This window comes from Chelmon rostratus, chromosome 13 (genome assembly GCF_017976325.1).
Source record: "Chelmon rostratus isolate fCheRos1 chromosome 13, fCheRos1.pri, whole genome shotgun sequence".
Taxonomy (NCBI): domain Eukaryota; kingdom Metazoa; phylum Chordata; class Actinopteri; order Chaetodontiformes; family Chaetodontidae; genus Chelmon; species Chelmon rostratus.
In genome coordinates, this window is record NC_055670.1 from 7,758,217 (window position 1) to 7,773,753 (window position 15,537).

General features: G+C 42.9%; 1 protein-coding gene across 2 annotated transcripts in view; it reads right to left on the bottom strand.

Annotated features, from left to right (window-relative positions):
* Positions 1–1,000: 1,000 nt before the first annotated feature.
* Positions 1,001–15,537, bottom strand: part of dachd (dachshund d) — a 91,471-nt gene continuing 76,934 nt past the window's right edge. For both annotated transcript variants that reach the window (XM_041950488.1, XM_041950487.1), the window contains exons 7-11: positions 11,236–11,381; positions 8,759–8,906; positions 8,044–8,187; positions 6,708–6,776; positions 1,001–2,761 (exon numbers count right to left, since the gene is read on the bottom strand). In XM_041950488.1, coding sequence (XP_041806422.1) covers positions 2,724–2,761; positions 6,708–6,776; positions 8,044–8,187; positions 8,759–8,906; positions 11,236–11,381 — 545 coding nt within the window. In that variant the 3' untranslated portion in view covers positions 1,001–2,723. The remainder of the gene's footprint in view (positions 2,762–6,707; positions 6,777–8,043; positions 8,188–8,758; positions 8,907–11,235; positions 11,382–15,537) is intronic.

Here is a 15,537-nt window from a genome sequence, read left to right on the forward strand (position 1 = left end):
TTGAAATATTTCAGGCCTTGAATTTTCACAATGCAGCATTGAATTATGCAGCAATCAGTCAATTATTCATCTCCGTGGCTGTGTTACGGCCATGCTTTAAAAAGCATGCAAAATGGGAATGGGCCGAGCGTGCTGTGTCAACACATTTCACTCAGAATTGCTTACTAGAGAAATTTGTCTCTCAATGTCGATTTCTTATTTTTTTATGCGTCTTAAGAGCTGTACCTGTTACAGCTGCTCTGAAGTGATCCCTGCGGATGACTGTTGTGTCCCGGGAGGAGAAACAAATAACAACACTCAGGAACGGTCAGTACAGATCATCATAAAAAAAAAAAAAAACGGCGGAAAAACAGGTGACGTCAACATTTACAAACGTGAACAGCGTGAGCTTCATAATTTCTTAACGACTCCCCCCAAAGCTCGAGTGTTTTATATAAAGCAGATATTACGATGCATGACCCCGCAGAACGTACAGCTGCTTAGAGCAGCGCTGTTTATTTTATGGTGATATATCGTGAATTAGTGTCATACACTTGAAAGTACACATGAAATAATTTATTTACAGTGAGCTTGGTCACACCCTCATTTACATAGTTGAGCTAGGATTAGCCTGCGCATTTAAAACAAAACAAAAAAAAAAGAAGCAAAAAACACACACTCACACATGCAAAGGGTGCACACACACACACACACACACACTTGCATCCACACTCAGTGAAAAGAAAGGAAACCGTACACAAGATATTCTCATCATTTGATTACTCATACATTTTTTTTTCTGCTATACAAGGTGAAGAACAATATGCTCATTTATTTTTCTACAGCACAGTATACCTGCAATGTTTTTTAGGCCATTCATAATACACAGAAAAGGGTTAAAAGACCGAGGGCTGATTGGAAAAGTCTCAGCAACCAATACGCCAAAAACACAACAAAGATTCAGAATCTCAAAAAAAAAAAAAGAAAGAAAGAAAGAAAAAAAAAAAGAGCTGCCCCCAACACTCGCTCACATTTGCATCAGATCCTGATAAACTGTTACGATTGGCCGTCTCGGCGGCGACCGGCTACATGTTTGCGTGTTGGCGGCCTTTCCCGGTACAAAATCGGATCGGCGTGCGACTCGTCAGCAGCGAGACCCCGGGCAACACAGTTAACTCACATAGTTTATCATCAACATGTTAACTTTATTTGAATTTGAAGTACAATGAAGAGATGATTCGAGAAGCTATATAAGTTATCAGTGACAACAGACCTAGACACTCCATCGAGAACAAAAAGAACAAATACATCGTGAACATGGGACACTCCTCCTCTCCTGATTGTAACACATAAGCTCTAAACTGGTTTGCAGTTGAAGGACTGACATCAGCTCATGTCTAGAGAATATACACAGGTGTCTCTGCACCCAAATTCAAAAGTCTTCAGGGAAAGAAACAGGAGAACCAGAACTGAACTTTTTTTTTTCTCTCACCGGGATATCATGAAACACTCTAGAGTAAAGAAAAGTGTGTCTGTGGAGGTTCAACAGGGATTTGAGCGATGTAGTTAAAAGGCATTCAGTCGAAAAGTTGTGTCATGGCTGATTGTTTCTCGAGCTGACACGTGATCAGAATTAGCCTGCATCTTTTTTCTTTTCTTTTTTTAAAAAAAGCATTGAGAGGTGCTGATTTTGAGTGTGTCTCATGACAAAAATGTACAGTAAATTCCAAGAAATATTACCTCTGTTACAAAGATTACAGTACTATTGACAGCAAAAGTCTTCATTTTGAAAGTGAAATGTCTGATAGTTATGTTTTCAAAACCGTCTGGGCTCGAGTGAGTCAACCCTAGTATTTGTTCAGCACAATATAGGATTTATTAAATATCATAATTCCAGGACAAACATTTACATGCCTGCATGCTTTCTCACCAAAATGGCAGCTATAGGAAAGAATGATGGCTCAGAAATAGAACAAAACAAAACTGTAGGTTTATATAAATGGTGGTATTGTTTGCCTAATAGCTCTACTGCATACACAATACCTCTTAACGTTATATACACATACCTCATCAATCCGCTCGGGTTCGATAGAGTGAGTATCATCAGACCTTGTATATACAACAATGGTAAAAATGAAACTTGATTGTATTGTCATCTAATTTAGAAAACATGAAAATCAAACATCAGTCTCCTCTTTTTTGATGAACACGTGGATCATTCACATTTTGTTTGTTTTTTTTTTCTCTTCTGCACAAGGTTCATCTCCACGCGTCACTTTTAGCGTCTCGAAATTCAATTTGAAATACAAAACAGAACTTCAGTCGGATTTCTTTTTCGAAGCTTTCTCGCTGGCTGAGATACAGTATAAAAATCTTCAGTGCTGAGAATTTATGAGTTATTACCAACAGTGTACCACGGGTACATTTTTACTGTGCTCAATATATGTGTTTATCCTTCACGCTGGCCAACCCGCTACGTCAGAACCTGCTTTATCAAACTACTGAACACTGGCCTCTGTGAGAAAAAGACGTCTTATTCTAGATTCGGACTCAACCTCCTCCAGCATTTGGGTGAACACAGCATTTCCACTGAACTCCTACAAGCAGCTTGACTCCTTCCCTCTACTAAATCAGCCTGGATAAGGGCTCTTGAGAATCTTCATGGGTTTTCTTTTTCTTTCTCTCTCCCTTTTTTTTCTTTTTTTTTCAGAATTTTTTATTTCCTCCAGCTCCTCGCGGCCTTATCAGTACATCACTGTGGTTTTCAGGAACAGTCTCCCATCTGCAACAGAGGACACACAGGAGCCGAGAATTAGCCGACAGCGAACATCCTGCTGACGCACGCGCGCTGTTCAGGATGTGATTGTTGATGAAACGTAACTTCAAAATGTTGCCCTCTGGTCTCTCGGTTTCAGCAGCGACGCTGTGGACCCAGAAACCGATTCGAGGGTACGATTAAGTTAGCAACCGTGACAAATGTGGTTAAACATCATGTACAGTCATATACATTAATACTGGCAACGAACACTTATGACGCTTAATGATGCTGAAGTCAGGTAGAAGGAAAATACTTTTAGCTTCGTATTGAAACTCATGCACAGCACATCAGTCAGCACGTACAAATATAATTACATTGTTACATGCATATTTTATTACCAACCGGGCACACACTGTAAAAGCAGCTATGATAACCACACTCCAGGCATCAGAACTGTATGTCACATGTGTTTAAGACATCTCCACTGATACGCTTGTTTGAACATAATACTGCACTCGTGATGTAGAGCGCTCTCTAAGTGACATTTCCTGCGCGGGAATAGTGTTTATTGAAAACGGCAGACATTCCTGCGCCGCGTTATCTCCAGACACCTCCAACCTAACGAGCTTTGTCCATTTCCAGCGAAACACTCTTGTCTGAGTGTTCGCCTGAGCGAGCAGTGCTGCTCCGACGCTGAGCTGGTAAAAGCATCTGTTAGGCACAGCTCAGGAGCGTGTTTGACGTTTATTACCTTCACAGTTCCTCTGCCGGAGAACGCTACAGTAATGCCTTTAAGGAAGCACACCTCTCTATGGCAGCGCGCCTAAATAATTCAACGTTAAAGAGAAACGCACACAAAGACGTTTAGCAGCGCGAGTTGTCGGACATGACACAAGCCGCGCAGGACATCAGAGACGGCGATTGACTCCTATTGCTCAGAGACGTGGAGCATACGTCGGCTTACGCTGTCTGAAAGTGCATGTGTCTTTGATGGGAATCACACTTTAAGCATCAGGTTATTTTCTATAGTCAAAAACATCTTTCTTATTTAGGCAGAATTTAAAAGCTGCTCTCTTTACATTATCAATATTCTATCAATTACTGTTCTCCCTTTTAGCCTGTGTTTTATGCATTGTTGTGCATGGAGGGTGGAGACAACAAAGGCTTGTTGTGTGTGTGTGTGTGTGTGTGTGTGTGTGTGTGTTTACAGCATGTGTGTGTTGGGGGGGGGGGGCTGGGTGGCGTACAAACACACAGGCTAATTACCCAGCACTGCCGTAGGTCTCAAAGGCATTGCACTCTGGCTGCCTCTATTCAAGCAACAACCACCGAGTTCTGTGTAAAAGTCATTACAGCATGAATGCAGAGCTGCAGACAGACGGCCGAGGAGGGGGCCGCAGAGTGTGGGCCGGGATACGCAACTTGATACGCACATGCACGCCGTCCATAACGCGAGCAGCTGAAGCGTGGCACGCTCGCCTCACAGCCCGTCTACCTGCCCGCCCAGCTTCACACTTCGAGCGGTTTACAGGGGCGTTAATGAAAGCGAAGTCCCTCTGATTCCACGACGGGTGTCGCCGGAGCCTCGACGTCGCAGCGTTTTACCTCTAACAGATCGGATCGTCGCGAAAGACGGGGAACGAGCGAGGGGGTCTGATAAGCAAATCTCACCGAGTCAAACATCAGCGCGAACGCTGAAACATCTGCTCCGCGATACTTGACTGGAAAAAAAACAGTGACGTCCTGACACATTGTTCTCTGAAAGGCCGTCTCATTAAAATATGTTAAAACTTTAGTATTTTTATATTCAAATCAAGATGAAAAGTTCATTAAAGAGAATAAATATTTCATTAGATGCTAAATAAAACAAAGGGAATTTTTGGCTTCTCTCAGCATAAAATTCCTTTGAAAGATTAATTAATACATGTAAATTATGCAAATTATGCCCATGCAAATATTTTATGAAGACAATTAAGGGATCCATTAATTACAGTCTTTTTTGCTTCAGTGACATTCATTCATTTAATTTTAATTTCACTTTAACTGTTTTGATGTTTAATCTTGCAACAAAGAACTTTATCTCTGTGCACAGGGTCGTGTAAACTTGCCGAACACATCGAGTGGGAAGCGGCAGGGAACCAGAGAAGATACTGGGGGAAGATATTCACATGTGCACCGTTGCCAGGCAGTACTGGCGAGGTACGGTCCCAGTAGCTTGCCTGCCTGTGAAAAGAGCCACGTTCCCTCTTGGACCCGATTCAAAACACTGTAAAAGCAATTAATAAACACAGACTGTGTTAATATCGCAGAATTAGAGAAGTGTGACAAAAGACAAATAGAAATAATTAGTTCTCTAAAATTATGCCCTCATTATTTTTTTCCCCCTCTCTCTCTCTCTCTCTCTCCATTCGCCTCCCTTAGTTCGGAGTTGAGAATGTACCCACACATTTCTCTCGGCTTTCATGCGAGTGATAGGCTTGTTTTTTCCCCTTCTGCTTGTGTAATTTATCAACATCATTTTTTGCCATTTGAGGTTAATTATACAGTGAGGCTCGCAGAGTGGAGCAGAGGAGACATGGGTGGCAGACAAATGCTTCTCTAATTGAACAAAAACACAAAATGCAGCCTAGTTATTCAGTTTCCTCCTTCACTCCACTCTTCAAGGCAATGATCAGAGTGATGGAGAGACTGCAGACGTGTGCATGCTCTGTGGCTGCATCAAACTGCTCCTAACAGGGATTACATGAAGAAAAAAATCCTGTTTCAAGCCAGACTATACATTTGAGCAGGACAATGGCTGCTGTCACTGTAAGTGCAAAGCTTTAACACATTTAATTTGATGCAATTACACTACAAAAGGGCCAGCTCTTCATATAAGTGTAAAGAAATTTAAGTGGCTAAATATACTAATTTGGTATGAAATAGGGTACTATAATTATGCTGTATCTGGAAGTTATCTTTGTATTTAAATGATGACATATGGATTTCCTTTTTTTGGACATCAAACTGTTTCAGATCCCCGCAGTGACTGAATGACATTTAATTAAGGAGCAGTCATCATTTCTCTTAGTACATTTTCCTTCTTTTTGCCCTTTCACAAAATATCAGTTCAAGTAGACTAATCAAACATTAAAGAGTTAAAGGGACCCAACTTATTCTTGCATACAAAGATGAATATTTCCCACTTTTCACAGCAAATTACACGGAGCATTTTCCCGGATAAATTGGGACCTCTCCCACTGATAAGGGCGGTTCTGGGCAGACGCAGCCGAGGCGCATTAAAGGAAGACGTTCGAGTAATAATGAGGATATTCAACCTCTGCGAGGTGTCTTGTATCTGGGTAAACACAGATAGCAGACAGTCTACAGAGGTTATCACTAGAGCGCCCTTCCCCAAACACATACTGCACCCCCAAGGCTAACAAACAAACAAACCATTAAAAATGTACAAGGCTTATTCATAAAATGGATTGATTTGCCCCGTTTATTACTATCAAAGGGGGGATTCCACTGCTTTTTGTGGTTTTATGACTCATTAATGCTTCCTGAGCTGTAAACAAACCACTTCTTTCACTCCGTCTCAGCGACCTTCTTGCTTAGCTCTTTCACTATTTACAATACAATCCTGTATCGTGCGCAGTTCGGTTCCAGCAGAGATCTGTTTCTGAAAAGCGTCGCAGCCGCGAAAAGTCAAGTAAAAGAACAATATTATTTCTGCAGAAAACCAATGATCTTGACCTAGTGCTGTGGCCCAGATGGTGAGCTGTATGCCTGAACAGCAGGCAGAGGAACACTAATGTTCATAAACTGAAGCAGTGTGTGTGTGAGGGAGAGTGAGAGAGGAAGCGGGGTGGGGGGTGGGGGGTGGTGGGAGGTGGGTGTGTGGGGGGGGGGCAGCAGAGAGAAAGAGAGCAAGAGTGAGAGCCAGAGGAAGAGAGAGAGATTTATTGTCTCATCTGAGCCCCTGTACCTTGTATTGTCCTTTCAGCATCTGTTCTTCCACTGCTGCGGTCACTCTCCATCTCAGGGGTCAGAGAGTCTGAGAGAAGAGAGGGATCACCGCCGTTAAACATCCCTGACATCCACCTATCACAACGCCAGCTTCACAGCATCGTTCATTCAAAACAAGAGGCTAAGCCTTCGAGCTGCATCTCCCCCCGCGTGTAAGCGAACGTGCGCACTGGGCGAACTGCGCTCCTCCGTGTGATTGTTGTCAGGAGTGAAAAAGAAAACAAACATCGCCGAATCCTTGATTTAACAGTCTGGAATTATTATCCATTAAAAGTGTGACCCTGCACCATTTGCTTAAATAAAGACGTGTCAGCGATTAACTGTCAAAGGTAAACATGTACCAAATACTAACAGTGGTGTTTGTAACTGGTCTAATAGCTCCGCACTGTTGGTGGCAGACTGCACCAGTGAGCTGATGATGAAACAATCCCTACAAACGCAGACTGAACACATTTTATGTATACCAAAGATCTGCATTACTCACTGACATATTAAAATGACATTTTCTGACACACTGGCTGGTTTAAACTCCGACAGTAAATCACGTTTTATGAGCCCATCATGTTTTGTATGCAACACCTAAACTCTGCAACCTGGTAGCTCCTGTCAGATAAAAGTAATGAACGATAACTGTGTTTAAGTTTAGTGCGGGAAATATATGTGGCTAGTTACTTTCCATCTCTCCCAGCCACTGAAATGTCCCGTAAATGAGGATCACATGATTTAACTCTGGATGAGACATCTTGATGTTTTGACGATTTGACTTCCAATCGCTCTCCAGCTCCTGCTTCTGAAATAAATGCTTCTCTTCTCTGTCTTCTGTCATTGTTAAGTGAACTTTTTGGGGGTTTTGGTCTGTTGGTTGGACAAAACAAGGTGAGGATGTCACCGTGGGATTTGAGGAACTGTAATGAGCATTTTTATTTAAATATAAAATCATAATTAGCTGCAGCCCTAGTGGACGGGGTGTGAAATGTAACAGGACATAATGAGAAAAGAAAGCAAACATGCACATTTTAACAGCTGAGATGTTGCACTTTAGGTAAGATACAGTATTTATAGCATATTTTGCAGCTATAAATGTAAAGCTCAGAATGAGACTTGATTGATTTCATCAGTATTCATTTGGAATAATCTTGTTTTTAAGGATAGGCAACTTTCAGCTCCTGAACAATCACATCTCACGTTTCGGATTGGCACGCTCGCTTCTTGCCCCCCCGTTTGCCCTACTAGAAACCCCACTAAATGTCTGAAAGCTCTGCAAGTGAAATGTGTCTCGCTGTGGAGCGCCTGACCGTTGAGTGAGCGCATGCTGTCAGAGGGCGACGGCTGCTTCAGACTCTGCTCGACCTGCTCTCTCCTCTTGGATTCGTACTCCAGGGCTTCTTGGAGTTTCCTCTTGGCCTTCTTCTCCTTCTTCAGACGCTTCTGAATGATTGCTAAGACGGGGAAAGACCACAGTGACAACAAATGAGCTACGGGGCAAATTAGTGGAGCCTTATTTTAGACTGATATCTGATTATTGAGATAATAACCTCATTTTAAAATCTAGCATACCCTAATAGAAAACGGGAAATCAATTAAACCTAAATATTTTATAATATATTAAGATCTTCCTTAATAAAAGAAAATACTGACTGTGACTTAACAAACTGCTAGAGGGAATTAAAGCAAATTGAAAAATTTATTGGAATATTTTTCATAAATTTCTCTCATTAAACATAAACGACACAGTTAGCATATGAAGCTGATGCATTTAACATGAGGCTGAGAGTGAATTTCTCTAAGTTAATGTGTATTACCAATTATGTTAACTGACAAAGAGCAGGGAAACCGGAGCTAAGCAGATCACCGTGTGTAACCAAAGAGGCATGTCAGTGTTTCAATAAGAAACATTAAGCATGCATGTGTATGTATGTAACATGTCTGTATGAGCACACACACACGCACACACACGCACGCACGGGGCTGACAGGCAGGATTCAGTGCCAGGTAGTCGTCAGGCAGTACCTCTGTTCTTCTGCTCCATGGCGAGCTGCTTCTCCAGAGTCTCCCTGAGCTCCCTCTCTCTGAACAGCTCCATCTTCAGCTCCGTCTTCTCCAGCTGCACCTGCTTCTCCTGAGCCCGCGCGTTGTCAATCGCCACTTTGAGCAGGCCCTGCACGCACGCGCGCGCACACACACACACACACGGATATAGAGAAAAAAGGGAGAGCAGGGAGCAGAGAGAGAGAGTGATGTGGGCTATTTAAGAGCTTCAAGATGAAGTGACAGCAAACCACACTGAAAGTATGTCACAGCAGCTCTTTGTGCTGCCCACAGTAGTGAAGCAGAACACAGGGCCAAAAGCTGACTGCTGCTACATGATTCCTTTCAGGCGTATAACCACCTTTGTGGGTCCTTTTATCTGCGACGATGTCATTATCTTTTAGCTGCTCCACAGCTCCCTCAAGATCTACAAACCTGGACACAGATCCAGCAGATTTTTTGTAATAATGATTTGTTTTTAATAATGAATAACGATGGGTATTGCTGGGTATGTCTGACCCCTTTTGGTCAAAGCTGTGAAATACAAGCATAGATAGACGTTGCACTCCAGAGCGATCTGAACCGAACCAGTGAGAAGTTCGCTGGACTGAGGCGGCTGGAGGAGGAAACACTGTTCAGCACTGTCACACTAAAAGATAAGATGGAGCTCAAAGCTCCAGTCTACTAAGTAGATGGTAAAAGCTTTATAGGCGAGGTCAGCGTTTTTACTCTGCAGAGTTTCTTTCTATGCTTGTCTCACATCAGTACACAGCTGATTCGTAACTGGACTCATATAAATATACAGAATTAGTCTCTGCAGCACGTTTTCAAGCGCACACAGTGCAGCAGGAATGAATAATACGAATGACAAGTATCCCATCATGTATCAATTACATTACTGCCATTCCAAATATACTCCTGACAGCCCTGAAATGAACGACACCGCATCCTCACGTGGAAACAGTGCAGCACCGCGGCCATTTTCCTCACAATTATTCCCCGTCCACGCGCAATTATATCAAATGCACTGGGCTATATCTTACTAATTGTTGATTCTTCTGACCCCAATTTATTCTAAGTTGCTTTATCTTAATTTTCTGCTTGGTTTCATTTTGTTGATTTGTATATAAATATTCAAGGCGAAGATCATTATCAAAGATGACTTAGTGGAGTGTTGGGAGCTTGCGACGGGTTTACTTGTGGCTTTCTAATTACCACACAGAGCCAAAGGAGAGGCAGGACTCTGATGCCAACGGTACAAGTGCAATGAGAAGGGCAGCAGTGTGCACACATCATTACACTCAGACAGAAGGCAAATACATTCATCTTTCTGACTGAGGGTGTTGGAGCTGAAGCCTAAACGGCACGCTGGGTGGATGGGTATTGTTAAGGCATGCAGATTTACTGATGGGGGTATCTGTCGTCCTAATGTTAATGTTAACTCTTTTTTTTAAACTAATGATAATGTGACTCTAGCTTTCTTTTGTGTTAATAACGAGGTTCTCGGTGGAGAATTTCTGGTTTGGTCCTCAATCATTGATGAGGAAATAGATGTGGATTTCGAGTTGACCCACAGGAGCATTTTCAGTGATTCCGAGAAGCTGCGTGTGCTTAGTTGAAGCAACTAATACTGTTTGGCTGAGTATGAGAAAAAATCGTCTTGCTAGCTATTTCTGGAGCTTTCAGACGAACCTCACTATCTTTTACAGCAGATGGAGTTTGCTTAATTGTCAAAGACAGCAGCAGTTAAACCGTGTGGAACAGGCTGGTGGTGGACCTTGAGTTAAGGTATTTTGTCAAAGCACTGTTTCCAAGGTCTAGAATGAACTTTCATGTCCCTCTTGGGAAATGTTTGGAAAAGACTGCAGTGGTGGTTATATTAATGGAAAGTTTGCCTTCAGGGTTAAAGCAGCAATGCTGTCTGTAGATGACAGACATACACAAATCTCTATTGTCAAAGTCAATTACTCTGTTGGCCCAATTCTGCAATCCGATCTCAACGCTCTGCCTTGACGGGAGAAAGTCACACTACTTTCTGCTGATCGTAAACATGTTTTACGCTGTTTGTAGCTCTCATTTTTCTGGACAGTGACGAGCAAGAACAACAGTATTTTTACTCTACACCACAACGTATGGAACTTAACAACATTCCACTTTGGCGCCCTCCGGTGGTAGTTAAAGCAAAGAAACACAGGCTGCGCCGAGATTGTCTTCTTGTTCTATAACAAACTTTTCTCCATAACAAAAATATGCCACAATCACATTAAATATAAACTGAACACCTAGCAGCTTTAGACAACCAGTATTGTGCATTGTAAGTTGAAAGGTTAAAGGTACAGCGCAGCGATCGTTTACTGTCTAAACCCTCTGAAGACGCGGAAGCCCTAACAGTGTGTTTTTAAGCAAGTTGCATTAACTCTGTCTTATTATGAGGGCACAACTCCGTCAGTGGACAATACCTGTATGTTGGTGAGGAGAGTCTCTATTGACGACAGGCCATCTGGGAAGAGAAATGGTGAGGGGAAGCCAGGGGGCAGAGCCTGTCCGGCCAATGACAACCTCTCGTAGCTATCTCTTGCTGTTGGGGTGCACATCGAGTTGTCTTCTGCAAAGAAAAATAACAACATCGAAAACGGATTAAATCATTCATAGAATACTATCTGTGCAACTTACGAAACACGCTAAGTGGTAGAATGTATAAGCGTTTTTTTGGCTATGTTGACACATATTGATCGTGACTTAAATTGACCAGCAGCGATGACCGGGTCTGTATTGATCTCCAGCAACCAATCGCTGCTCTCCCCTCCTCGCAGAAATTTAGTGGACTGACCGGTCCCTTGGAGATTCCATTGTATTTCTTCTTCTCAAGGCCTGTGTGCGTGTGGGGTTAAACAATATCAACCAGGACATAAATCCAGCTTCCCCCATTTAAGAGATGTCATGTGGACTCCAAAATCAGGAGCAGGCCCGCAGTTCGACCCCAGAGGCTCGGGCTTCCTTTGTGTATGCACGCACGGGCGCCTGTCAAACCGAAGATGACATCATCCTCCATTCATCACCGGCAGAGGGGTAGGGCCCTGCCATCTGCTGTCCAGCCTCTCCACCAGGCCTCAGAGGAGGGAAGAGGAGCAGAGGAGGGGAGGGAGAGAAAGCAGGAGGCAAACCGGCGGCAGGCACATATACAGCCTGGTCAAACTAGAACAGTATGTCAGACGCTGCCGTTTGTTGCCCCATCAGATCTGACACATGTTTTTGTCCAGTGAGCTTTTACGAAGCCAACAATTTGTAAGTGCTACCATCTTGCAGAGAGAGAGTTTATTAAACGCATCCAGTCTAAAAAGGTCTCCACAGGAAGTCTGCACCATCAGCTGTTTAATTGTTAATTTAATGAAAGGGGGGAAAAACTTTTATTTGTAATGTGGAACCCTGGCTGTGTTGGGCACAGCACCTCTCTGCTCTCATCCAGTATTCATATCTGTTTATGTGGCAGGCTGAATCTTGTACAAACAGCGAGCGGAGCTGAACAGCCCTGCCTCTCCCTCCCATCAATATTCACCAACGCCAGCCAAGTGCTGGGAACAGCTGGTCTTACATTAATTAGTTTAAAGTATTTATTTCACCCATCCTCAGAGCAGATTGAGCAAAAACATTGGAGATTATTTCAAGCATCTGCAAATGCCCTGGAAACATCTCCGCGCCAAAAGTCGAGTGTTAGGATTCACAGTTTAGGTTTGCAATTTGAAGAACGATTTCTTTTTTTTTTTTTTTCTGAGTGGGGAAGATGGTGAAGTATGCACCGCTGGTCCGTGGAGAGAGTAAACAACCTTTCTCCTTTTTCAGATGGAGTTCACTCCTGTTGATTAATTAGAATGGATGGTTGCCTAATGGATTAAAATTTGTTTATAATTTGACTTCATAAAAATAATGAATTGCCTTCTTTTAAGAAGCCACTCCTGTGGTAATTTGTTTTGTTTGGTGCAGTCCTGTCTGCATTTCGAGGTGGGCGTCTGGGTGGAGATATAAAATGCACTCTCCTTATACAGTGGCACAACATGAAAGTCCCATTTTATCTCAATAAAATAACTAATCAAAGATCAAAAGCATTACAGTTGGCTCCAGCTCAGGTTGATATAGATGTATTGCATGCATTATATGCTTGCATCACCCACCTCCAATAAAATCACCATAACAACTAGAGACGTTAGTAGACCTCGGGGAAAGGTCTGCTGTTGTAGCTTTGTAATTGATTTGTACTGTAGGCACTTTGTCCCTTATTTAGTGTTGGCATTAATCATAAATCATTGCTTTAACAAACTCCGGCTTCCCACTCAGCAGGCCTCCCCTCCAACACAATGTTGGATCACACAGAATATTTGATGGCTTTGTTGCAGGGGAAACAACCTGTCATGCTCTGGGAAAAGCAAACAGCGTGTTTTGTTCGACAGACTCCTACTGCCGTACAGCACCCCTTGTCAGATAACATTTCCACCAGGAGCTATGCATAAATACAGGCATTTTCAAAGAAAGAAATGGGAAGCTAATAAGTGACTAATTTAATCAATATAATCAAAACTGGCTTAATGAAACTCAAATGTAAATTCCAGCGGAACACGATCTAGATCTGTGGTTTCTGTGCTTCTAATGTTATTGCCCCCGCTCCCCCTGAACCCCCTCTCTTTTTCTCTGTTCCTGGCTGCAAACGCTGGCATGTGTTTGCATGTTTATTTCTCACCATCGCTCCAGAATCATTGACTTCAACTTAATTACAGCGACAGGCGTTGGAGTGATGGGGGCCGGTGGAATGGAGTACTCTGTTTCCAGGTGATATTTCTCCACTAGCAAGGCTGCCAACAGCAGCTGTGACAGCCTCTTGTGCTTACCGTACGGTAAAGGTACAGTTAAGGCCCCCCCGACTATGAAATACTGTGTGGAAAAACACTCGCAGGTCACCCCTGTCACAAATAACATTTCATGCACAACTGTTTCGGCGGATAATAGGAGCCACAAATAAAAATGGGACGCTGTAAATACAATGCATTCTGAATGAAATGCCATAATTTAAAACAACACCCCCCCCTCTCCGTCCTCCTCCTCCACCCTGCTCTCAATAGCTGCAGAGGGAGTCCTTGACAGTGTGCTAGCAATGATGAATCACCTATCCAGTTAATTTTCTCACTCCTCATGTGTTGTGCTGCTAAAACAGGGGCCCAGGAATTGACTTGACAAACTATGAATGTAAAAAATATCACTTGGAGGGATCTGGGCTTATCTCCAATTTACATGTTATTAGATTTGTGTTGCAAGCGGCACTTGGACCTTGCAAAGCTGAGGCAAAAAAAAGATGGGGCACATGATAACCAGAGATAAAACATGTCTAAAACCCACTTGAAAGCCTTTGAAATATTTGATGGAAAGTCGCAGGGAGCGGAGAGAAGCAGAGGAAACTGGCCTGATTTAAAATGTGACAGACACACATTGCAATCTGTGGTAAATCTAGAAGAAACCTTGGGAAATTTAGCTGCAATCTCTGGATAAATAGCTGTAATTGACCTTGGGAGTTGAAAATGTGCCATATGTTTCTGGTTCCTGTGTTTGAAACTGGGTCCCTCAGGACATTTCAGCTGAGTCCTCACACGGAGGCAGTGCGAGCAGGAGGAGAGGAAGATACAGAAAGACACACAAAGAGAGCGAGAAAGAGGATGAGAAGGATGCCAGGAACGAGAGATAGATGGTTGAAGACAGAAGATGGATGGATGGATAGATAGGTGAGGCAGAGTCTGAGGAAGAGGAGGCTGGAATAGAATGGGTGTGCAGAGAGTGAAAGGCTGACAGAGAGGAAGAGGGATAGGGGAGAGAGGGGGAAAGAGAGAGGGAGAGCAGAGGTGCATTTGGCTGGCCAGTCAGTGTGATATATTGACAGGTGAAGCCTTTGTCCTTGCAAACCTGTGTTCCTCCCAGCAGGAGAAGTGAATGCTAAACCTGGAGGTTGTCAGCACAGCCAACACAAAGCAAGGCACTGCTTTTCACTGCACAATTACATTTGATTTGACCTGCCAGGGCTGCGGAGAAACCAGCCTCCTTCAAATGGAGTAGTTATGACCTCTCGGACAGCCATTAGCAGCTAACGCAGCATTATTCTACCTGCACTTAAAGCGCTGGATTTGGATAATCTTGTCAAGGGAAATATCTGTCTTCTGCTACACATGCAGTGATGCAGAGCTGGGCAGAAAAAGCGGTTGCATGCAATTTGAGCACTTTAAAAAAACATGAGCCTAAGCTTATCTTGCAAATGATTTCTACACTCTGGAGGGTCTTTCAGATAAAAATAAATTTGGCTTGAACTGCATGATAGTTTCAAACAGGTACAACCCTGATTCCAGAGAAGTTGGGACACTGCATAAAACGTAAATACAAACAGAATGCAATCATTAGCAAATCATTTTCGACTTATATTCAGTTGAACGCAGTACAAAGCCAATTCCATTGATTTTTGTAAATATACACTCATTCTGAATTTTAAAATCGGTTTGGTACAACCCTGATTTCCAAAAAGTGTTCACAGAGCGGTGAACCTCGCTCCACCCTTGCTTGTTTTCATACCCAATCGTGATATCCTGTTACCAATCAACCTGTTTACCTGTGGAATGATCCAAACAGGTGTTTTTGGAGCGTTCCACAACTTTCCCAGTCTCTTGTTGCTCCAGTCCCAACTTGTTAGAAACATATTGCTGCATCATATTAATAATAAGCAGATATTTACA